The sequence below is a fragment of the Carex rostrata genome, chromosome 12 (assembly GCF_964058835.1).
Source record: "Carex rostrata chromosome 12, lpCarRost1.2, whole genome shotgun sequence".
Classification (NCBI taxonomy): Eukaryota; Viridiplantae; Streptophyta; class Magnoliopsida; order Poales; family Cyperaceae; genus Carex; species Carex rostrata.
Genome location: NC_135929.1, coordinates 4,833,986 through 4,859,053, shown reverse-complemented (window position 1 = coordinate 4,859,053; position 25,068 = coordinate 4,833,986). Strand labels below are relative to the sequence as shown.

Here is a 25,068-nt window from a genome sequence, read left to right as displayed (position 1 = left end):
TTTAAATTTTACAAAACCGAATTGTTGTAAATAATGTTGTGAGTGGACCTAAAATATTGTAAGATGTAACTTGCGAAGAGAGAATGTCACTACACTACAACCTGAACCCAAATACAGCTGCTAATTTTATTTCATTAAATGTCCCTATTCATAATAGTGAGGCATTCTTTTGATTTAGCGAGCAACACTACAATTTTCCTATAATAAGAGCATGGAAGTGTGTGGTCCATATTGTTAACAAAATATTTAGTTTCATGCGTTTAGCTCTTTGGTAACTCAAAGAATACTAATAACACCTTATCAGTAAACCATATATACAACTCGTATATTTTTTTTATTGAACAAGAGAATCACGCGTAAGCCTGTCTACACTACAGTCGACACTAATTGCAAGCCAGTCTACCCTACAATCGACACTAATTGCAAGCCTGTCTACACTACAATCGACACTAATTGCAATTCTATTAAGTTCATGCTCTATCATGCCAGGCATCCTACAATCCATGTGACCAACACGGAGAAGCTACAGAAAGTCGGAAACAAATTCTTGTATTCGCCATTAGCAGCAGCATCTACAACACTTTTGTACACCACAGCCTACCTGTGCAGTATAGCCTGATTATTGTTCCATTTTCTAATAGAAAAAGTTCTGTTTTATATTTCAAAATCTGCTTGTACACAATTGGGCAGTGTTAAAAACAAAATGCAGAGAACACTTTTTTTCGATCAAATACTAAAATCTGCCGAATTTCAATAGCCTTCCTTTCCGATACTATCATACAAAAAGGAAAATTTACATACCATGATTACAAAAACAACTTGAGCTCACTAATACACAAGTTAGAAAAAAAGGTGGAAACGCAAGTATACGATTACTAACCATTCACAGGGTTGGATCTACCTCTTACAAGGCCGAAGCTCCTGAAAAGAAAACCTAATATGAGCGAAAAACCTGACGATACAAACCCTTTTTTGATACACAAGGTCACCGCTGCTCCAAACTTTTAAATTAGAAGCACTAAATGACTAGCGAAGAGAATTTCATATTCTAAAGCACTCAAATACAATAATAGTAACGGTAACAATAATAATAACCGGACCACCACCTAGCATGGAACTGAATGCATGGTTCACATATCCTACCACACTACCATATATCCAACTGTTAGTTGTAGCTGTCAAGTGAGACAGTTAGGATTTTATGTCACATTGTATACTCTCTCCCAAACAAAGATAACCTCATGAGACGGTACGGCCGTAACACACTGACGCAAGGTAAAGGTTCTTGCCCCACTTCTCCTGGAAAAAGAGAAACAACAAAACTTAGTAAATAGTAAATGTGCAAATAATTTCAAGTTTCACAAGATGAATGTGCAAATTTCACATGCAAATAGATTGTTTCACAATTATCAAACTGCTTGATTCCTCTCTCTCCTGGGAGCTAATTAAAAAAAGGCAATTCGCTGTTCCAGAAAAAGGCTGCATAGTAAACTAAAAGGCCAAAAAATAATTTTGACAAGGATACACTATATCAGTACTTATTTGCAGAACAAAACTAAAAATTCAATCCTGTCCAAAAGGAAGGTCTAATAGGGGAAGTTTTGCAGAGTTCATTGGCGGAAAAATATCATCATTCTTTTTCCGTTGCTCTAGGTTTTACCCTGATTTGAAGAAATAAGTACCTTGACATGTTGGCTCGGAAAAGCAGAAGTGCGAAGCGTTTCTTGTGTTTCATCTACAGGCTTCTTTCGGGGCACACTCAGAACAAAAGCTGCCTGGTCCCAAGTAGCAGCGGTCGCAGTTATGCGGTAACCATTGTCCCACCTTTTGTGAATTCCTTCGCTAGGATACAGGAAGTCCAGCTCCACAACCTAAAAGCAATAATGCATAATTTCATTAGTCAAGTATCTATAAACAGAGTGAAACCAAAGTTGACTGCACAATTAATTACCGTAGAATGACATTTTACTTGCCTGATCTGAAAATCCCGCATTCCGCGACATAACAACAGCCCATCTTGTGCCTGCTGTTGCCATAGCAGTGACATAAAAGCCCTCTCTCCACTTTTTGTTTATCCATTTGAAAGGAAATGAGTCACTTACTTTGTAAGATTGTTGAGCATACTGGGTACCTGCCGGCAAAGAGAGAAACATATTTTTTTTAACAACTTCCAATAATAAAAATATGAATAAGAAAGATAATAAGAAGATAAATGGTATACACCTCTGGACATAACTACCACAGAGCTGCCATTATTTGCACCGGCAAGTGCAGTTATATAGTAATTTCTCTCCCATTGATCCATTATCCACTCCTTAAAAGAAAAAAGTAATATCATTAGTATGCTAATTGGAATTGATGTTTGAAACTTCTTAATTGTGAAATGCACAAGGAGCTAACTTTGTGAAGGAAATGAGGAGAGAGCTCATAGACTTGAGAGGTAAAGCCAGTGCCAGCATCCATGATAAGAGCCCAGAGATTAGAACAAGAGGTAACGCAGCTGATGAACAAACCATCCTCATTGCCTTTTTCAATGTGTTGATCAAGTCTTGCATCTGCCACGTTGTAATGATACCTGAAATTTAAATAAAACCCAGAAATTAAATATTTGGATCATTTACTTAACAATAGCAGCTTTAGTGCCATAAAAGTATAATACAGAGTTATCCCAGGTTAAAAGTATTTTACCGAAACTGTATGTGAGACTAACCATGCTCAAGGGCCCAAAATATGAACTTCTATGAAATGATGAACCAGCAAAATAGGAAACAAACGTGTGGCTCGATCAGAAATAATAAGCCCATTTGAAAGGGCAGGCAGTCTAAAAGCCTGTATGCATGAGGTAGATTTCTTTGGATGCCACGATTGGAGGATCAAGACCAAGATCAACAATACACTAATGACATGCAGTGCGTTCAACCCCCCCCCCCAAAAAAAAAAAAATAGGGGGGGGGCGGGGGGGGGGCAATGCCCAGATAACAAGTGAGATCTAACGCAAACAAAATAAATAATTTCTGAGGCAAGGGAATTTCCTAGTGATCAACCCTAAAGATGGTAAACATCCTCTACCATAAAAGGAGACAACAGCAAAAATAATTTAAGAAAGGATACTAGTAAATAAAAGGAAAGGTAACAAAAGAACCTTTGTTTCATTGGGCGGCGAGCATTGTAAACAGAGATCCACTGAGTAGCAGGCATTCCCATGCGCACCTTTTTCTTTGGTTGGTCGTCATCTTCTTCCATAGCCAACCGCCCTCTCTTCTGCCCCACCTGTTGTATCAGCTTTACACAGTTATAAACTGAGCATTAGATGCACTCCCTCACTATAATTTTCACACACATACAGACAGAGAGAGTCTACTTTTAACACTACATACCTTTTGAGCACCATCAGTGTTAAGAGGCCGGATGTCAGGATTGGGGCCCACAACCCCATCAAAAAGGGAGATGCATTTTGCATAGTTAGGCTCTTCATCAAACTTCAAATTGACCACATACTCCACAAATTGCTTGAAGGGAAGAGGACAGAAGCAACACAGCGACTCTGGAGAAGTTGCCATCTTCTTTTTGCAAACAAGAAACCCCTTGTTTTCTCCCTATATTAAAAAAAGCAGTAAACATAAGGACTAGATGCATGTATAGTTTTCTAACAGGTCCTATCTGTCAAATATATTTTTTATGTGGGTTGGGTGTTTACCTGATACCCTTGCCAAGGTAGCCGGCCTCTGAGAAGGAACACAAGTGTATATGCAAGCGATTCAAGATCATCCCTTCTACTTCCAATCCTTCCTAGGTGAGCATGCACACTAGCATACCTAACAGTCCCTCTGCAACAGCCATTAAAAAAAAGGATCAACCAACCAAACTTACATTATTAGTTATCGCAATACAGCATTTAATAAATGGGAAAAAATAGTAAATAAACCTGAAAACATCTGGCCGCTGGTCATATTCGACATGATGACCTGTGGTGCTATCCTTCCACTTGGTCGCTGTCAACATTCCATAGTTATACTTGATTAATAACTTGAGAGACAAGGAAACATGAAGAAATATCAATAGCACAGGTTTTGTAAAACCAAATACTAGAATTTAACTGTAAGTGCTTCTTCATCTCAATATTATATAAATATTAGTCTAACCTAGTATATTTTTCCTCTTATAACATGATCAGTGCTCAGTTACCCGTAAAATTGGAGTTATATTAAGGATTAATTGCATATTTTGGGGCAATTACTAATGATACCAGCTGCTAGCAGTAAAAAACTGTCATCTTCAAAAAGGATGAATTACCTAAGCCAAGATCAACAAGAAATAGTTTCTTTTCGTCTGCGGTACCGGGAGTACCAAGTAAGAAGTTCTCAGGCTTCACATCCCCATGTACATATCTACAACCAAAAATCAATAAATAAGCACACCATCATCTTACACAAGAAAGTAGGATAAAATTAAAGAAGTTCTATGTCAAGCACATCACAAGTGATGGCTACTAACCCCTTGGAATGCATTTTCTCGAGTATTGATATAGCTTCAATAGCAATGCAGGCTACCATTTCCACCGACATTCTACACATATTAAGAAAAATTCACTTCAGTTATGAAGACGTAAGAAGTACTGCATGGATTAGGTATAGAAGGTGTGAAACTCACGCATGAGAATTGTTGTTCCAAACATCCCAAAGACTAGGCCCCAACATATCCATAACCTTCAAGAATACAATTCAGAAAACATTAGCAAGTAGCAATTAAGGAAGAAATGATAATGGACCAAATAGAAATATAAATGTCACCAGACCATGACATAATATTCCCCTTGGCGACCTTTGTAGTGGACTCTTGGTACACCATGAATGCCTCCAAGAGTACTAGAATGTGAAAATTTAGAATAGTGCATCAGTTGATAAAAAAAATCACACTTAATTTCTGATATTTAGAATTGTAAATGTGATACATAATTATATTTGACTTACTTGTAGACTTGCCACTCGTAAGGCGGCCCGTGATTGCATCCTTTACTTGTTCTATGCTCAAACTTCAATGCAACCTAATAAACGATGCATGTAAACATCAGTTCAGAAAATATTCCTTCCCCACCCTTTTTTTAAAAAAAAAAATGTCCCACCATCTTATCTAAGTTTAAAATCTTGGCTGGTACTTACATGCACCCATTTTGCAAGCCACACTTTTCCAAATATGTACAAGTGCAACTAAACCTCAATATACCACAATAACTGGCTTGTTTTTTTTTTTTCTTTATTCAATTTGAGTCGAGAGGCATCAATATTTGACTTTAAAGATCATGTGCAATTTTACAAAGCTCTATTTCTCAGCAAGCCCCAAATAAATCAATATCGCCTCACGAGTGTAATGTGGTAAATACATTAGCACCGGTATGCTAGAAAGCCCAAAATAAACAAACGCAGTAACCCATCAAGTTATCTACACACCTCCAACGCACCAGCACCAGAGCTTGATGTGGCGGGAGTAAAGCGACGGCCAACATAGACTTGGCCAAATCCTCCCTTGCCTAGCCTTCTCTCAAGTTTGTATTTAGGGGAGTTGCCAACTTGCACCTGTATCAAAATAAAATGAAATCAAAAGAGGAAAAAAAAATCAACAGAAGCAGAAGCTTAATAAGCAAGTTGATTATTGGTCTTCATACGAGACATAAAATATATACGCATGTAGCTACAAACTACCAGGTTCACTTATCTCGCATGTTTGCTATCATAAATTGGGATAAATTCATAAAGAAGTAAATGCTTGGAATCGAAATAGAGAAAGAATTGAAGAAAGCCCAAAACTTGGAACTATTTTTTTTATTGTATTTCCTTGTCAGCTACATAAGAAATCACAAATTACACGTCCTTCCAATTTCTGTTCAAATGAATGCACAATGAAGCCTTTCAGCAGAATTTGTTTTCTAGTAACCATAGCCAAAAGTTGAAGAGGCGACTACTTTTTGTTTATTTGTTACTCCTTTTATGAAATTGACATTAAAATAAAAATTACAGAAAAAATAACCAAAAAAAAAGACCTCACCGTTTCTGGAAGCGGAGCGGTGCCTTCATCTTCCCCTCCAGCAAGTCTATTATCGCCACTTTTCCCACCACTGCCAAATTCATCCATCTTTTTCTCTGCAATCGCTAATCCTACCTCGTTATTGTCTCCTTCCCCTTCTTCTAGACCGATATGATTCTCTCTCGCCTCAGGTTGCTCAGGTTGCGCCAACGCAGCCGCTATTTCTCCCACCCTCGCCGTACCAACCTCCGTCCTCGAGTTAGGGTTAGAGTTCGGCGGCTGACACCTCTCCTCCGCCGGTGTATTTCGAACCTCAGCTGTCACTGTTCGTCCCGCACAACTTCCGCTCCTCAAATCGGGCATCATTCATCCATGGAACCTCGCCATGGAACCAAACCCTAGTTTTTTTTCAGTGTACTTCCTTCTTCCTTTAATGACACGATTAAATCGGAAATTAGAGGTTATTAGTTGCGGAGACTGGAGAGCATAGAGAGCTACAAATGAAATTAGTAAGGCAATACTTGGAGCAAAATTAGGGTTAGGGTTTGATCGGGCAAGGGAGGGATGCTACAAGCGATAGCGAACAGAGAGGTTATCGGGTGGAGTAGACGTTCTTATAGTCTGAGTCACCGAATTGTACTCCCCACGAATTATCGTCAAAGGACCCGCCGACCCCTTAAATTTAGACCAGGTCCAGGATATAATCTCTTAAAAAGAGAGATAATATCATACAAGGATATTCAGATTGTATGTGATCACGTTTTGAAATTATATCGTGGAGCGATCATTTTATAGTATCATTTTTACTGTTACATGTTTTAGTGTATTGGTATGAATGTATAAAATTCTGTGCAGCGAGTTCAAAGTAATTTCTGAAAGATATAATACTGTACGGTTGATTCACGAGTCTCGAAGAAAACGGCTTCCATGCGCTCCCATCTGGGAGTTGAGATCCAGTGAAGTAACCCAACTTTTGGGTTTTAGATTCGGACCGTCCGATTTAAATCCGTGATAATCCATCCGAAGTGGAGCACAATCCCAAGTAATGAATCCGAATTCCGAAGTGATCTGGAGCGACAGATTCTAATCAAACAGTCCTGATCCAAAACCCAAAATTTGGGTTACTTTAGGGGATCCGGACTCGCTCACTTATCAGCACATTCGCCCGTTATGTGGTGTTCGACAAATAGACTTTCGGCAAAAATAAAAAAAGGAACAAAGAGATCTGGTAACCTTGGACCTATTCTGTTTCAAGTTCTCTAAAAAAAACAAAAAAATTCTGCTCCAAGAATATAGCCTTACTAATTTCTGTTTTTATCGGATAACAGCTTTTGCTCCAAGTATAGCCTTACTAATTCCATTTTGTAAAAATAACAGCTAATTCCAAGTATAGCCTTACTAAAATAGGGAATATGAAATAGTAAGTTTATACTTGGATCTATTCTTTCTATATTGTATTTATAATTGACAAATAGGAAATAGTAGCATTGGACCTATTCTTATTAATAAAAAAAAAAAGTTGTTAACAGGACCAGTCCTGAAGATTTTGGACTCGGGCTATTTTTACATTTTCAAAGTCCAAACAGTTTAACATGATATCCATATTAAAACGTGCTTGGAGACTAAATTTTACATTTTTTTTGGAATTTTTTACGATTTTTTAAGGGGTAATTATATCTTCCCCCGTTTCATCCCCCGCCTTATCCAGTCTCTAACTAACTAATTAATGTGGTCTCTACTAAATCCCAAAATCCCCTTCTAATCTATTTCTCCTTTCAGCCCAAAACAAGAGAGAGAAAAGAGAAAATGACACATCTAGTCAGAGACTCAATTTTAACTCCGATGAGAACTCTAGAGCAGCGATCTCAGACATGGTGCACTTGCAAACTCTAGCAGTGGAGATCTCAGGCATCGCGTCTCGCTTCTCCTTTCGATGGATCTCCGACGACTCGCTCCTCCTTTCGCTCCTAAAACGTCGGGATCTGTGTCGATCGATGGCGAAGATGCAGTGGTGTTGGTGCGTTCGCAGGCAAGGCGGTATCTGCTCCATTCATCGAGAAGCCTCTTCTCTCTAGACTTCAAAACTTCTGTTTTTAAGAAGGAGAAGGTCACTTTGCTAGACACGATGAATTATTTACAAATGGTGAAAAATCAAAGTGAAACACCATTAGTTGTTGACTTTTCGGAGGTGTTCTCTCAGTGCTAGCCGTCTGACTCCTAGCTTATATTTGTTGTTTCTTAAATTGAACTACTCAAATTTTGATGCATAGAGAACAGATCTTAGTGTTATATCAAAACTGCATCCGATTAGATCATAGAATGTTTGTACACTTAGAACTGGATTGCAATTTTTTTGTCAAAATTTCTTTTTGTCGAGAACAGAATAGATCGTAGTTTCTTTTTGTCGAAATCCTTCATACAATTATTTTGTTTTTTTTCCTCGAAGGAACGTCTTGAATGGTGAAAGTTTGATTGTTGCAATGGAAAAATTAGTTGATTTGAGGATTTTGTGCACAATTAATCGTTTATTTGTATTTATTTGTAAAGACTAAAGCTTCAGCAATGACTTATTTGCAAAGAACAAAGCTCCAGTAACAGTGAATTAGACCGGTGCGTACTAAGTATTAAGAAATGACATAAAAATTAAATTTTGAACATACATAGAGATGTATGAATGAATACTTGATGTCTTAGGTGTGAATATTTCAACGAGTATGAATGAATATATTTGATATTTTAGATATAAATACTTCAACGTATATGTATGAATACTTTAATGAAGTATGTTTTTTTTTCTTTTAAATATTATTTTTGTTTTTTTTGTTTGTAACATTTCAATTACATAATCTATAAAATTTGATAAATTATTTTTGTTTCGACAGTGAAACATGTAGCAACCATTTTTTTTCCAAAAAGTAAAATTGAATTACAAATCAATAAAGCAATGTTCAATACTATTTGGCTGCTTTTGTAAAATTAATCGAGGTATGCACATATGCTTGTAATACTCTTAATACATTAACTATTTACACTTGCACGACGGGGATGAATATTTGTGCAACGGACAACTCGAAAGTATGTCATCATCAGTGTTCTAAAATAGCTAGCTATAGCATTTGAACTATACAAAATTAAGCTATGAGATAAAAGTACGCTAATTCAATTGCGACCTGCCATAGCTGTAATAGTTTATCGTTATTACTGCTACGCGCTACGTACTACGTGCTAATGCTACTGCTATATTACATGCATGCTATGCTACACGCTACGTGCTATTATCTAGAAATAAGTAATTAATACATCTAATACAAATTAAGTCTAGAGCTGTATGCTGGGCATCATGCATGTGCTCAAAGAGTAATCTATTAATTTTAAAAAATAAAGAAATAAACTGCTAAATAAGCTTGGTTCATATATATCAAGATGCACGGAAAATTTAACTGCTGTACTTTCTTATTGGTTCTCTCATTCTGATGTTCTATCATCAGTTCAATGATATATCAAACTTATAACATTCTTTTTAATAAATATTAGAGGTCAAATTATCAGACTACTTAATATTCACAAAAAAAATAATTTTGAATTTCAAACTTGCAACTTTTCATACAATGACACAAATAACACTTTCTTTATCGTTAGATGTCTAGACCAAAGGCCACTTCTCAAATCGAACTCAAATCACATTATTCAGAAGAATGCACATAAATAGTTAGTGGCTTGATACTGACTCGTGCGAATAGTTATTTGTTTGCTTTTATGTTATTCATGAAATTATGGTAATTTAGTCTGCATCAAGTGAAATGAAGACTAAGTTGAGGATTTCGTAAATCAATCAGTAGTTCTAGAGGTGAGGTTTCATGCACAAATTATATATACAGCTATGAAAATGGAACTTGTCAACGTTCTTTATCCAACAATAAGAAAAGGACGAAGACTAATCCGGTACGAATTACATACTACAGACTAATCAGTGTAATAAACACCATTGCAAAACTACTTACCAAATTCTTGGCAAATAGGCTTCAACAACGGCTGACAAACATAATCTCACACAATCAAACAGCCTTTGTGAAAGGTAAATCGTTGATGGAATCATTTCTCGCGGCAAGAGAGTTGCTTAACTTATGTGAAAAGAATAAACTACATGCCATCATGTACAAGGTTAATTTTGAAAAGGCCTTTGACACAGTAAACTAGTATTTCCTGATCAACTTGCTTATAGAGAGGATTTCCCCTGCGGTGGACATCCGCGGTTCTAAGTACCCTACAAACTACTTCGTCAGCTATAAGGGTCAATGGAGCGCAAACCAACAGCTTCACGCAAAAAAAGGGCCTGCGCCAAGGCGATCCTTTATCCCCGATGCTCTTCATATTGGTAGTAGATTGACTCAACAGCTTTCTACAGAATACGATGCCGATCCAGCAACAACCGGCAGGGCTACATCTACAGGTCATACAATATGCGGATGACACTCTAATCATTTGTGAAGCACAACCAAGCACTCTAAAAATCATTCACCATGTGCTCGAAGTGTACACAGAGCTTACGGGCCTAAAGATCAACCGAGAAAAGAACAATTTTGTCCCCATCTCTATTCTAGATAATCTAATACGTGTAATCCAAGCCATCTTCTCATCGCTACCGGCTCAATTGCCAATTAGATACCTGGGGTTGCCACTGGCAACCAAAAAACCAAGGAAGGTGGATTTCTAGCCGATGCTATCAGCAGCTCAGCAAAAAATGGAAGGGTGGACCTCTAACTTCTTGTCATATGGAGAAAGAATTACCTTGATAAAAGAGGTAATGTCAGCAATGCCTCTACATTATATGCAACCATTCCGAATACCGGTCGGAGTCATCAAGCAAGTCAATCAAATGAGGAGGATTTTCCTCTGGAAGGGTAACAACATATGTAAAGGAATCAACTGTTTGGTAAACTAGGAAAGAGTTTGTGCGCTTAAAGAAAATGGTTTCTAAAATAGCTCTAGCTAATCGTTGTGGAAAAGTGAAGTGGTAATGGTTCTGAATCAGAGTGTCGATAAAGATCATCTTTGTGCAAGGCCTTGGAATAATCGATCAAAGGTGTCAGAATGATGCCTTGTTCGTCAAATGAATTTGGGCGATAAAGAGTGGTAGGGCTGGATTATGGCAAACAATAGTGCGACAACTGCACTGATTCCAAACGACATAACACATGACCTTGACGACCCCTCGAGCATCCTTTTTCATCAAGGATCTAATCCAACTAATACCATTATACAAGGTATCGACTGAATTGGAAGGAGGGGTTAAGAGGTGGAAATGGACAAGTTCAGGGCTGTTCTCTTGTGCATTGGTGTATAGAACAATGCATCACAGTGAACTCATTTCAGCAACCCAGAGTACACTATGGAAAATCAGGATTCCAATGAAGGTCAAGATCTTAATTTGGCTGATGTTGGATAATAAAATCCTAACACAGCAGGTCCTGCACTCAAGGGGATGCCCAATTCAGGTGGGATGTCATTTATGCTCCAATTAGTCTATGGAAACAAGGGATCACTTAATGTGGGATTACAAATATGCATCAGCAACTTTGGCAAGGATTACGGGCACACTACAATATCCTGAGAGGGAACTTGAATATAGGAGAGGCTTGGATACAAACTGATAAGCCTTTGTCTCAAAGACACAGAGCTCGCTGGAATATAATCTAGGTAGCAGGGGCCTGTGCACTATAGAGAGAGCGAAATAGAAGGCTATTTTCGGATAAGAGAAAAGAGGTGTCGCATTTAATCGCCGATACAACACTAGAGATCGAAAGATGGCTAGATAACAGCTAGGCTAGTTTATTGGTGGAAATCCTATCTAATATGGGAGGATTTCACTCATTTTGTAAATTCTCTTTGTAACAAATTTTTCTTACCAATATATTTGTTGCCGGCACTTTGCTGTCAACCATAAAAGAAAATAATAAGAAAAAGACGCTCCAAATTGTAAAAAGTGGAAGTAAAAAAGCGCCATATAAGCAAGAAAACACTATTTAATTATATTGCATCCGCGTGCCGAACCGATAAATAGAAATGCGCTTGGATGTCAACGTGTACCGGCCGGTGAGAAAAATAGAAATGCGCTTGGATGTCAACGTGTACCGGCCAGTAAGAAAAATATATTTGAATGTTAATGTGTCTGTCTGAGTACAAATCATGTTGGGTGCAAATTCTGTACATAATTTTTGGCATGATCGTGTCATTTCTCATGCATGTGTTATGTTTTCGTTGTTTTTGTGCGACCCGTGTTTATGTATGTCGTGTTATAGCGGGTGCAAACGTCTACAGCAACAAAGACTTTCAGAGACCGGTTTTCCGGTCTCTGATAGTCACGTCGCCGGTCGCTGATAGTCATTCCGGTCTCAGAAAGTCAATTCCGGTCGCTGATACCCCGGTCGCTGAAAGCCTTGTCGCAGATACTCTTCTGCTGACGTCACCGGTCGCTGAATGACGTCGGCCGGTCGCTGATACTTTTTCTGCGACCAATTGTTTTCTGTCGCTGTTAATTTTTGCTGACGTCAGAAAAACATATCTACGACGAAATAAACGGTCGCTGATAGTCAAAAACCGGTTGCTGATAACCTTCTGTCAATTTTTTTGGGTTTTTTTTTTGTTATTCACTTTCCCCCATTTAATTGGTACCACACATACCAAACATTCACATCGATCAAACATAAATAACAACATCTAAACATACAAAATATAAACAACATTCAAATCAAACAAAATCGATCAAAGCAAGAGTATATTACATCATGCTAAATCAAACATAATATCACATTTTGACAATACTAATTACATGAGCTAATCCACAAACACTAAAATCTTCTTGTGACCTAGAATTAATTGATAACCTGGTCATGAAGGTTCTTGTTGACAAGCTGTAGGTGGTCTGTCTGAAAAAAGATGCAATTATATCTGTTACATCATGCTAAATTCTGTATAATATGTTGTTTTCATATTTTTGAAAAGTCTTAACTTTGAAAATGGTTAGAAAATAGCAGAAAAATCCAAATGGAGAAAACTTTGGCTCTAAACCACTTGTTTTTCTGTCCTCTATCTAACTGTGTAAGTGGATTTTGGATTTAGACTTTTGATCAGCCTGCACTGGCTGATCTGTCACAGGAGGTCAAGAAAAGATCGTAGCCAACTTTAGAAATTCATTCCAAGAGTTTTACTAAGCCAAATTTAATGTTCTTTATATGAAAATTCTCAAGACATGGTGTTATATATGCTGGTAATTTTTCATAAATTTTGGGGCTCCCTAACTATACCAAACAGTAGCCTAAACACAGGGGTAAACTGGGAACAGTGCTGTCATTTTTGCTGTTTTTTCCCATTTCAAAGGCTGAACTTCAAAAATTCATTAAAAATAGCAAAAAAATCCAAATTGATCAAAATTAAAGCCTAAACTGCATGAAATTAAATCCTCTATCTATCTGTCCTATTTATTTTACCAGAATCAGAGTTACCTGTATCAATGCATTGAGAATCTTGACTGTCTCCTTCTTCCATGACTACAATTGATGAGATTTGCCAAGTTCTAGATCAGAGGGAAGAGAAGAAGAGAAGAGTTACCTGGTCAAGTCGGAAGTGAACCCGCATGCGAAAACGGCTCGGTCTTGGCTAGTCCGGCGAGAGAGCAAGAGAAAGATGGTGCGTCGAGAGAGGCGAGAGAGAGATGCTGAGGGCCATTGGTCTGAGGCGAGAGAGAGGCGATCAATTTTGAAAAAGGGTTTGGGGTTTCGATCAAAATTTGAAGGGTTTCGATTGGGTTCTGGCGCGCGGAGGAGAAGGTTCTGGCGCCCACGCGATTTACTCCCAAAATTTCAGCGAAAAAAAAAAAAAAAAAAAAAAAAAAAAAAAAACTTTCAGAGACCGGTACTGGCGCCGGTCGCTGATACCGGTCGCTGATACAGTTGTCGCCGAAATTTGAGTGGAAATTTTTATATTTGATGAAAAATTGAACATCAGCGACCGGCGTCACTACTGGTCGCTGATACCGGTCGCTGAAGCTCCGTTTTGCTGTAGTGAACGGATCGGATACAGATGACAGATCTGATAGTGGTAAAACCATATCTGTATTTGTTTTTATTTTTCGGATACGGACACGGATCAGAAATTAGACAGATACGGATTGGATATAGGATATCCATAAATATATATATACACATAAATATTTTTGTAATATATATTAAACTATATGGTATATAGAGAATGGCTAAGCTCAAATCGTTTGTTCCTGGGCTCAAGAACAAACGATTGGGTTCTCCAATTTCCGAAGTTCAAACGGCCGATCCAAACCGTTAGATGTTTAATCTATATTAAAATGTGCTTGGAGAAAAAATTTCATATTTTTTGGAATTTTTTTACTATTTATTAAGAGGGTTTGAAAGTTGCTGTTTTTATTAAAATTCTGCACCATAAAAAAACAGCGACTTTCAAACCCTCTTAATAAATAGTAAAAAAATTCCAAAAAATATAAAATTTTGTCTCCAAGCACATTTTAATATAGATTAAACATCTAACAGTTTGGATCGGCCGTTTGAACTTCGGAAATTGGAGAACCCAATCGTTTGTTCCTGAGCCCAGGAACAAACGATTTGAGCTTAGCCACTCTCATGGTATATATCTTCGTATCCTATATATGTATTTATTCGTACGAATATTCTTCGTATTTTTCGATACGGTCGGATAATATCCGATCCGTTTGCACCCCTGTTGTGTGATGTTCAAATTTCCTATATACGGAGACACATCTCGATACAGCACAAAAATATATACGGAGAACTTGATTATTTTTAATAGTTTTAACAAGAAAATGATTATTTGGTTTGAAGGATGCTCCAGCGCCGATAATTAATTCGTAAAAATAATATATATGTTTTTTTATAAAACTGATATGCAATTACAATAAAATAGAATATATGGTCTATTATATATAGAAGGATGCTAAAAAAAGAGTTCCGCGTGTGTGTATACACACATGTACATGCAGGTAGTCAACCCCTCTCCGCTCCTTTTTAAATTACAACGGTCAACTAGCTAGCTAGGGTTTTTCATTTTCTTGCAACCACAAAAAAATAATATGTATGTTTCTTATGAAACTGATATGCAATTACAATAAAATAGAATATATGATCTATTATAGAAGGATGCTAAAAAAAGGGTTCCGCGTGTGTGTATATATACAGGTAGCCAAGTAGCCAACCCCCCTCTCCGCTCCTTCATTTTCTTGCAACCACGAAAGAGAGAAAGAGAAGAAGGAAAGCAAGAATAGTAGAGAAGTACAGAGATGGGAAGAAAGAAAGTGACAATGAAGTTGATCGGTAGCCGATCAATTCGTTGTACGACTTTGAAGAAGAGAAGGTCGTCCATTTTGAAAAAGGCGAGCGAACTCACAAAATTATGTGGTAAGCCGGTGTGCCTTGTTGTTTCTGACGGACCAGACGATTCATCACCTGTAGTATGGCCGTCACAAGAGGAAGCAGAACAAATGCTCTCCATGGCCAACAGCATGCCAGAGGGAAAGCAAAAGAAGAAGAAACTTGTACGGGAGGTTGCCGAGATACAGGAGCAGGTGCAGAATCAGGATCAGGAAAACTTGCATCTCGAGGCAATGTTGCAGATGCAGTTGAAAGAGGCTCTGGAGAGAATAGATAGCCAGCTTACAATTACGCCCTTCTCAGTGGCCCTAGAATCAAGTATGGTGCAACCACCTATTCTCGAGGATGGAGAGCACCTGATCATGATGCCTATACACGAAGAGGGCATGTTGTGGGATTATGAGACTATGCCCGGATCGTTTGATCCATTCGTGCTGCCTTCTATTTCTATGCCCGCTTTGTTTGATGCACCCAACGTCGCATCAGGAGGAGGAGGAATCATCCAGACCCAGAGTCTCCATGCCGGAGCAACATATGCATGTGCATGTGGTGGAGAAGATTGCTTGCCAGATGATGGAGAGACCCTGACGCCTATACTAGACAAATATAAGCTGATGGATTATTTGAATATGTTTGAACCCGTCTTGGATTTGGATGTAGCACATCATGAGGCTTCTTTGCCAGAGCAGCACATCGTGGATCCGGAGAAGATGCCCTGTAATATGTCAGACGCATCCAATGAATCAGGAGGAATCTTCTCTGCCTTGGTGGCATCTTCTTCAGAGCGATGTGGCACAAGTTGTAGGGCCTCTGTTGACGTGGCACCTGTTCCGGAGGGGTCAGATGTCCATTCTTTGGACGATGATTTTGATGCCGTTCTTTCATCATTTTTCAAAAAATATTTTTAGGCAATTCACATTTATTGATCAGTTTTGTAAGAGATGGTTAGGATTGCTAAAAAACTAGTAATAAAGATTTGTTGTGGACAATTAATTGAATTTAGTAGATGGTAAATCATGCAATTTGTTGTGGATAATTAATGATTTATGACTGTATACTACGTTTAATGAATGGAGTTTTGATTTATACTGGTACCTGCTGTAAGTGTACTATAGAGAAGCTGGTTGTTCCATGGATTAGAGAAAAGGGTTTAATTTGATATATACTGGTATCCAGAGCAGGTGCTAGGAGCCTTTTTTGTGTTTGTACAGAGATATGTTCTTTGTAAATCATATGTATTGTTCGAGCCATACTGTTACATCTTATATTCTTGTATGAATTGTAATATAAGAGAAATTATATATCATAAGAAGATTGTTTTTCAATTTTATAATTTCATATTTTAATAGAAATACATGATAAACTTAGTCCATTAAGCCAGACTTGATATCAAATATGAACTGTATGGTGCTGAATAATGTTTTATTCAGACGTTGCATGCCCGGCTTCACCATTGTTAATTGTTATTGTTCATGTTATGGACCGTATTTGATTTCTTTTTTCTTTCTGAAAAGTTTCGCAGTGTCAAGTCTCATGACGGGTTCGAACTCTCAACTTTCGGATAACTACAGTTTTAGAACTTTTCTCTTAACCAATCTATCTCAAGTCCGTATTTGGTTTCATTAATCGGATTTTACAAATTGGTGCATGGGGTAGGGATTTTACTGATCTCTCATCCACATCAATTTTATTGCGAGTTCTAGGGCAAGAGATTGTTCAGCAAGTCATGCTCCCAAGTAGGTATTTATTTTGTGCCTTCACGTATTTACTAATTTTCTGTTAAAAGAAAGTTATTTTAGTAGATTCTGCCAGACTTTTCCACATTAGCATCGGTCACACTCTAGTACTGTTGTTTATCTTTGTGCGGTAGAACAGTTTAAGCTGGATGTCTGATTCGTTTTATTTTATTTTATATATTAAGAGTTATTTAAGTTTGGACAGTGGCAGTTAGTTATTATTAGAAGGTATATTAAATAAATTTCTGTTCCACTTGAGCGGATCCACATGATTCAACTATTCTCTTGCATTTTGAAATATGCTCAATTCTGTTTAGAAATCGATTGACAAATGAAAACACTTTATTAAAAACATTATAGTAACAAACTCAAAATCTTACAATTGCACTTAAGAAGCATTAAATGGCAGTCCTTTGAAGAAAGTTACTACTTACTCGTAGTAAAAAATTGAGATATACAAAAAACAGCTATCAGATAGTTGGCTAATGAATTTGATAAGATGGAATTATTTTAAAATAAATGAAAAAAGGCACTAAATGATCAAATAATCATTTGCGAGATGGAATTATTTTAAATAAATGAATCATTTGCGAACTTGACAGATCAACATTATAATGAAGTAATGAAGGTATTGAATCTTCTACGCAAACTTCGTATCAACAAAAATGTTATAGACTATAAAATAACAACATAAGAATATAGTCATATGATTGAAAAGACAATCTCACATTTGTTTCCGTCAGAAATCGAGAGCTGTGAACTGATATAGATTCCTAATATTGATCTATAGTTGCTGTTGTTTTAGCAAAGAACGAATCAATTTACAGTAAGAAAGAAAGGCAGGAAAACAACTATAATCAATGTCCTTTTTATGTAGATTTCTATGGCAAGCTACTGTTACCAAGTGCAAGAGATGCAGCTACTTCTTGCTCCTGATGGAATAAAAAATACAAGTGAATATAAAAGTCAACTGATCATGGAACATGAATTTTTAAAATTACACATACCTGGAGACGATGCATCAAGTACATCAAAAATAAGTGCACAAACACCTGCACAGATAATTTAACCAATTTTAGAAAATAAACCCAATAAATTTGACAATGTTTCCCATGGGTCCCCAGAACTTAAAATACAGGTACCTGTACAAAATAAGAAATATCTCATAAAATTATCCAAGCCCAGAAATATCAGCTAAGCTCCTCCTAATAACTTAATAGTTTTATCAAAATACCAAATAATACTCTTCTTACTCTTGACTTGCGCAGAGCGGTGCAATAAGCAAGGTGAATAATTAGCCAAATTGTTTGTAAACTTCTGTTATTACAAGGAAGCTGGTTGCTACTTTCTTTTAAATAATTATTTGTTACATTTATGAAGAAAATCTACAAGCAAAGGGGTATGGCGAATACTTCGTATTTATAGGAGCATGCCATGCACATTAAATTTTGAGATATTGCACGAGTAAAAACAAACTGAATGATCCCCCACCAGCCTGCCCCAAGAAAAAGAAGTACATATTATGAGCAAATGAACTTCTAAAAAAGTTCTTGCCAGATAGAATAGTAGTATAACTCGAGCAACCGGATAGCGCCATAGAAATCTAGTTGCTCGAACAGCTCCGGAATCTAAAATCTTTGCCGCTTTATGCAACTACAAGAGATATTATAAGAAACTTTAACACGGATTATATACTTGTGGGTGTTAATTTAATATTATTTTTTGTGAGGTGGGGGTAGAAAAGACCTGCTTACTTGCAGCTTCCATGTGCCTGTGATGCAGGGGTAGAGGCCTGTAATGGAATTATTTTTTTTTTAAAAGATGATAGTTCAGCCATTCTTCACAACTAAAGAAAAGAGTAAAAAGCTGCAACATAAGCGAAGGACAAAGCATACTCAAAAGATTTTATATCAGCATCTTCTTCCCATGACGAGTGTGTCCTACGTACAGCTCTACTCCTCTCTGCTTCTACCTGTACTAAAAATTATGTTATCAAACCACAAAAGTATATTTTCATTAATAAAAAAAGAACAGTCATTGCTAACGTGAAATTAGTCAGATATCTGCATATCTTTCAACTAAATGACCCAGTTAATGTCAGAAAAGATTATTTGACTAAAAATTGACAGGACAGGACCAAATGCGGTATCAAAAAGAAAAGTTTTAAACTAGAAAGGCTATTATGGAATGTTACTGACCAATATATACAAACTACTTTTAGCACAAAATTTACTCAAAAAGCATAATGTAAAAGCTTAATAAAAAGAACTCTAGCCTGTGCTTCTTGGAGGCGTCTCAGTTCTTTCTCCAGTTGGAATTCAAGTGCAGCTTTTTCACTGGCCATGCTTTCTAGTTGTGTTTGCTTATGGTACTTGAATAATATATAACACAGGTTCAGAATAAGTTTATGAACATATTGCTTCTTTATTAAGAACTCCAATATGTAAGATGTAACATACCAGTAAGTCAGTTAGTTCGCGGTATCTTTTCTCCAGTTCTATATGTTCCTACATAACACATATCAAAGGGGAAAAAGTCAGCAAGTATATTTCTAATAGTAAGGAGGGTAAGTACATGAGGATCAGAGAAACTTCCTAAATATTAAACAATTTTCTCAAAAAGGTTACTTGTCTTGAGTAATGCTCAGCATCTCTTTTCATCCCAGCCATTTCTACACGCATCTTTTGCAACTCAGCCTGCCAATTTCAGAAATAAGGAGAGAATAAATTTACCATGCTGTCAGGCACAAACATACCCAATTTTAATTTTTGATATCACCGCATATTTGAAAATAGTAACAGGTACCTCCAAAGAGGAGATTTTATTTTCTGCTTCTCTTTGGCTTTGACGTGCACGCTCAACCTCTTCTTGCCAGGCTTGCATCTTTATTTTAAAAAAAATTACCTTGACAACATATCATACCAAAGGTTCAAATAAAAAAAAAAATACACTGATACACTTGTAACCTGAAGAAGTTGATTAGCATCTTCAGAGGGTTTCTTCTGTGCTCTGCGGTTTTTCGCCTCCATTTCTTGTAGCTCCTGCTGTAGTGAGCCACACTCGACCTACCAATAACACAAACTATTGATATGGTACTAAACTAACAAAGAGAAAGGTGAATATAGGGTTGTGGAGAGGGAAGATGTGCACTATACCTCAAGCAAAGCTACTTTGTGCTCGAGTTCAGCTGCCCTAGACGTGCTCTCCTCAGAGGCTCTCTAGCATAGCTTGCAATTATCAGATTTAAAGGAATATGGAAATTTCAAATAAAAGAATTAAAAAAAAATTGTTTAAAGAATATATTTTTTTCAGTACATTCAAGTTAGGTCCGTACTTATACCGGACCAATTGGTACTATGTTGCCTGTTTAATCCTGATTTCAGCAGATCTTATTTTTGGTCATTTCTGCTTCAATGCTTCTTGATTGTTTAATTCAAGGCACAAATGATCCCAGTCAAACACAACACTGCCACAATCTTGAAGTTGGTATACTATTAGCAATACATGCATTATGGTACCAGTAATGTCAAATATTAGTACCCACCAGCTAGAATGCAAAGCATTCTCTGACTAATCCCTCCTAGATAAAATTTTACACACTCAATACAATCCCGGTTCTATTGTAGATCATAATTCGGAAATCAAAGCCGTGCACATCAGTAGGCACAACAACCAAATGCATATTTATCATATATTAGCTTATCAGCATCTTGTTAACATACCTGAATCCTAGCAAGAGCATTTGATGCCTCAACAGCACGATGCTCTAACTCTACCTCTCTCTCCACTGCCGCCTATATCATTACGTGGTAAGGAACAAAAGGAAATAAGAAAAAAGTATTTTTGGAAAAATATAAATTCAAAACTTGCCATTTTCGTAGCATTATGAGCAATCCGCTCCTCCTCGGCTCTGCGTTCAGCTAAAGACAGTTCTTCACGTAGAGCCTTAAATAACAGAAAAGGAACAATATTAAAATCTGACATTCGCACACACCAGCAGCTTCCTTAATTTATTTTTTTGTCCTTTTTGGGGAAGAAGTCTGATAAGTGTTACCTGAATAACCCGAGTTTCAGTAAGTTCACGGCTATATTTGTTGTTCTCCATGTCTTCCTGTTTCAAAAAGAAACAAAAAGGGGCAGAACAAGTTTATATTTTCAGTTTGTTTAAGTTGGCATTTCTGATATGTGTCATTCAGCAAAGATGTAGAGAATAAGAACTCTAACACATTTCCGGCACTTTCTGGAAGAAAGCAAACATGTGAAAAGCACAAACCAAACATATCTCAAGTAAAGCCTCTAAAAAACACAAACCAACAAAATAGGTAAAGAGGAAACATGGTAGTAATCAGCTCTTGCTGTACTGTACCTGTAGTTGCAGTACATTCATTTGGTTCAGGAGTGGATAATCCAATAAAAAAAATAGTCAAGGCATGTCCGCTACAGTACAGGATAACAGATGGATACCTGTAATGATGAGAGTTTTACTTCAGAGGCAGCAACTTGTTTCTTCAAGGACTCTATAGAACTATGAAGTGCCTCAATTTCTGCATTCTTAGCTGACAATGCATCAGCCATATTTGATTCTGACCTTGAGGCCTCCAACTTGTACACAGATAGGTCTTGTTCAAGCTGCTTTATGTGTGACTCATAGGAAGCACACCTCTCTCTCTGTTCCAGTTACACAACAAAGCAAAAGAAAATAACAGTGTAAAAAGAATACTTGTACTAGGTAGTTTGTTTAGAGCAAATGACATATGAGGTCCTTCAAGCAAGTCAGATGTATTGATTTGTTGTTCCAGTTAGATTCCGTTGAGAGTATGAAAATAATACACGAAGACTTGGTAGATTCTAGGTTTAACAAAAAGTATGATAAAAGATCTCATGTAGGACACTTATCGTTGTCTGCTACATCACTATAAATTTGCAACTTCATACTAAGGCTACCTACAAACACGGCAGATGGCATTTCTTTATTATTTCAAACGGGATTTAAAATGGGACCAAAAGGGATCTAACTTGGAAGCTGTACGGATTTATTTTTATGCCTCGGAGAATTGAGGACCACAACAGGAGCTACTTCAGTAACTTTAAGAACCACTAAGTAATATATGCATACCTCTTGAACAAGAAGCTCTTCAAGTTGTGCATTCTCAGATTTGTATTCTTGGAGGCGAGATGAGAGACCAGCACAAACCTTTCATGTTACATGAACTTAAGATGAATAAACATAACTAATCTACATTTCAATCATGCATCTTTACAGAAGTTTGATTAATTCTATTATGCCCAAAAAAAAATTGCCATATAATTCTCCACGAAGATACCTTTTGTATGTTACTCAACATTTCAATAAATTATACAATTTGTTCAATACAATGTTTTGCTGCATGAGATGACAACACTTTAGTACAACTTGCCCAGCCCTAGGAGGTATGTTGATGGCTTTGCCTATAATATATTTTATTTGCAAACAGCACTGGAAAAATATCACTTAGCAACTAAAATCCAATGACTTTTAATACATTAGCAGTTCACACCAAATTGTTATCTTATGTAGGTAGTGTAACATTACATATTTTCTTAATTTTAACAATAATTCTACTAACTTTCTTCCCTGAGTATAACTTAAACAGTTGAACTAAATATAGCCAAGTAAATTCATTTGTTTTTAAAACATCTGGTCAAGCTAATACTGAAAGTTGGGGGATGTTTGGTCAGTTTTTGCTTCATGGAAGCTTAGTTCTGACAATTGGAAATTAGTTTCGAAAAAATCAAACTGATGATTATTAACTAGAAACGTGCAAGTACAGTTTCTTTAGAACAGCTTGCACAAATATTCTTTCAGCAAGTCTGAGCCACATCCTATAGATGAGATAATAAAGAATTGAAGTATAATATTTCGGATTTCCCTTACCCGAGCTAATCTGGCCTCCTTTGATTGACCTGTTTTGACGGCAGTCTTGAGCAATCCCTGAGCCTACAAAACAAATTTCAAAAGACGCTAATGAACAAAATGAAGGTTAAATAGAAAATAACAAAACACAGCTATCCCTCACAAGAGAGAGCCAAAGATTGTGACCAAAAAAAGGGTTTGAGATCCAATAGATTAAGTAGATCCTCACAGTACGTTATGTATAAATTGGTCGAAAGTAAGTTTTCATATTAGTAGTCTCAATTGATCCTTGGGTAGAAATCAAATTATCTAGATTGAAGTTCTACCTGCTACATACTTGTATCGGATTGAGCCTAAATTACACCAAAAAGGCAAAAAAACAACTCACCTCCTCAAGCTGGTCCTGAACTTTCATGAGAGTAGACTCAGATTTATTCTCTTGCTGATCAGACAATTTAGGAGCATCTCTCCCCTTCTCTGACAAATTTTCTCTCTCTATCTCCTTAGAATCAACACCTGATTTAACTTCAACAATTTCAGGTTCCTTTATCTCTTGACTAACCGCCGAAGCAGCTTGTTTATCAACCTCTGCAACCTGACTTGCTGCAGCAATCTCAGTCGCAACATCAGCCTTAGAAGCTCCATCCTTCGGGCCCTCAGTCAAACTTATGGTATTCTCACTTGAAATGGGGATGTCGGTAAGTGGAGTTAGAGCAGCTATATTTCCAGAATCGACAGTTTCTGTATCTTTAAGATCAGTTATAAGTACAGAATCATTGGTCGAGGTAGCATCTTTGGTTAGGGATTGGTCAGATGGGGAAGGTCTAATTCTTTCAATCCTCTTAATTTTACGATCTGCCACAGGTCTCGATGACTCATTACTGGAGATCTTCAACTGAGTATGAATATTTGCAAAAGCATTGTTATATTTGCTAATTAGACATGAAATGCAGTTATTGTTCATATGTACTTGAAAAAGGGAAACTAACACCAATATATACACACACATCAAGTCAAATTAGACAATAAAAAGTTTTTGTGATAATTTTCAGTGATGGAAGTAAATAGAAAAAACACTCATATTTCTAGCTAAATAATGACCTTTTCCTTTGATCTTGTTTTTCTGGTTTGGCCTTCTTGAGCAATTAACGTTGTACCTAAACAACAAGATAAAGATAAACAGAAGTGAAAGAAAATAGACATTTCGATACAAAATAGCTGCAAGATGCTATTTTGCTTTTTTGAAGGAAACTAAAATTGTGGTTTTGTCTTAATGAAAGAATTTTATTTAAAATTGGAAAAATTACCAGAAGATTGTGAATCAGTCTGCTCATTGGACAACTCATTAACAACAACTTTTGCTCTCCTGTCAACCACCTCGAACAAGTCTGTTTAAGTTATTTCAAAAAGATATCAGCACTAGATTCAGATTATACCCTGACATTATGTACCAGCTTTCAGTTCCATTGTAATAAGAAATCATCCATACCTAGCGTATTTGATTCTTTCCTAATGTATTAAATAAGGTAGCAAAAAAGTAGCACACTTAAGCTTGATATTTACAAACAAATACACAAAAAAATCTCCAACACTGGATCAAAAGTTACAGATGCTTGGTACTGATCTGGCCATTGTTACACCCAGATCTCTTACTCCCCATATTAACTACCTACTGATATCCAAATAGATCAACTAAGCCCAAAGAGAGGAGAGCGAGAGTGAAGGTACCTTCGGCGGCTTTAAGCCAGGAGGCCATAGTGGAAGAACGTAGCGGATCGGAGATTTGGAGGAGGCAGTAAGAGGAAGCTTTGTAGAGAAGGAAAAAGAGAGAGAGAGGAATGGAGATCGGAGAAGGAAGAACTGAGAGATCAGAGAAGGGAAAGGATCAGTTGGTTGCTGGTCGGTGGCGGGGTCCTGTCACTGGTAGTCTGGTATGGTTCCTAGGAAATCAATAGCCCTTGCTTACTGGAAGATTTTAGTTGTAATTCATATAATTATCTTA

The 25,068-nt window shown here is 37.0% G+C and overlaps 2 protein-coding genes across 11 annotated transcripts; both read right to left on the bottom strand.

Annotated features, from left to right (window-relative positions):
- Nucleotides 1–526: 526 nt before the first annotated feature.
- Nucleotides 527–6,668, bottom strand: LOC144563698 (casein kinase 1-like protein HD16). Of its 10 annotated transcripts, none has more exons than XM_078313186.1 (18): nt 6,043–6,668; nt 5,448–5,573; nt 4,971–5,044; nt 4,796–4,865; nt 4,651–4,706; nt 4,495–4,566; nt 4,294–4,388; nt 3,926–3,992; nt 3,698–3,827; nt 3,378–3,596; nt 3,143–3,282; nt 2,401–2,575; nt 2,224–2,314; nt 1,974–2,131; nt 1,683–1,871; nt 1,239–1,299; nt 881–921; nt 527–772 (listed from the first exon to the last, which is right to left on the bottom strand). In XM_078313186.1, the coding sequence occupies exons 1-16, from the start codon at nt 6,385–6,387 to the stop codon at nt 1,240–1,242; spliced, it is 2,067 nt and encodes a 688-aa protein (XP_078169312.1). In that variant the 5' UTR covers nt 6,388–6,668; the 3' UTR covers nt 527–772; nt 881–921; nt 1,239. The 10 variants fall into 10 exon arrangements, with proteins under 10 accessions (XP_078169312.1, XP_078169313.1, XP_078169314.1 ...); XM_078313187.1 differs by having other exon boundaries at nt 527–601; XM_078313188.1 differs by having other exon boundaries at nt 527–597.
- Nucleotides 6,669–17,788: 11,120 nt separating this feature from the next.
- Nucleotides 17,789–24,991, bottom strand: LOC144563697 (golgin Putative 1). The gene is made up of 21 exons (XM_078313182.1): nt 24,795–24,991; nt 24,374–24,454; nt 24,168–24,223; nt 23,455–23,961; nt 23,088–23,150; nt 22,290–22,367; nt 21,638–21,841; nt 21,228–21,284; nt 21,044–21,118; nt 20,896–20,967; nt 20,329–20,391; nt 20,140–20,238; nt 19,979–20,056; nt 19,801–19,869; nt 19,633–19,680; nt 19,449–19,544; nt 19,069–19,145; nt 18,920–18,965; nt 18,728–18,826; nt 18,181–18,225; nt 17,789–18,105 (listed from the first exon to the last, which is right to left on the bottom strand). The coding sequence occupies exons 1-21, from the start codon at nt 24,820–24,822 to the stop codon at nt 18,055–18,057; spliced, it is 1,992 nt and encodes a 663-aa protein (XP_078169308.1). The 5' UTR covers nt 24,823–24,991; the 3' UTR covers nt 17,789–18,054.
- Nucleotides 24,992–25,068: the final 77 nt, after the last annotated feature.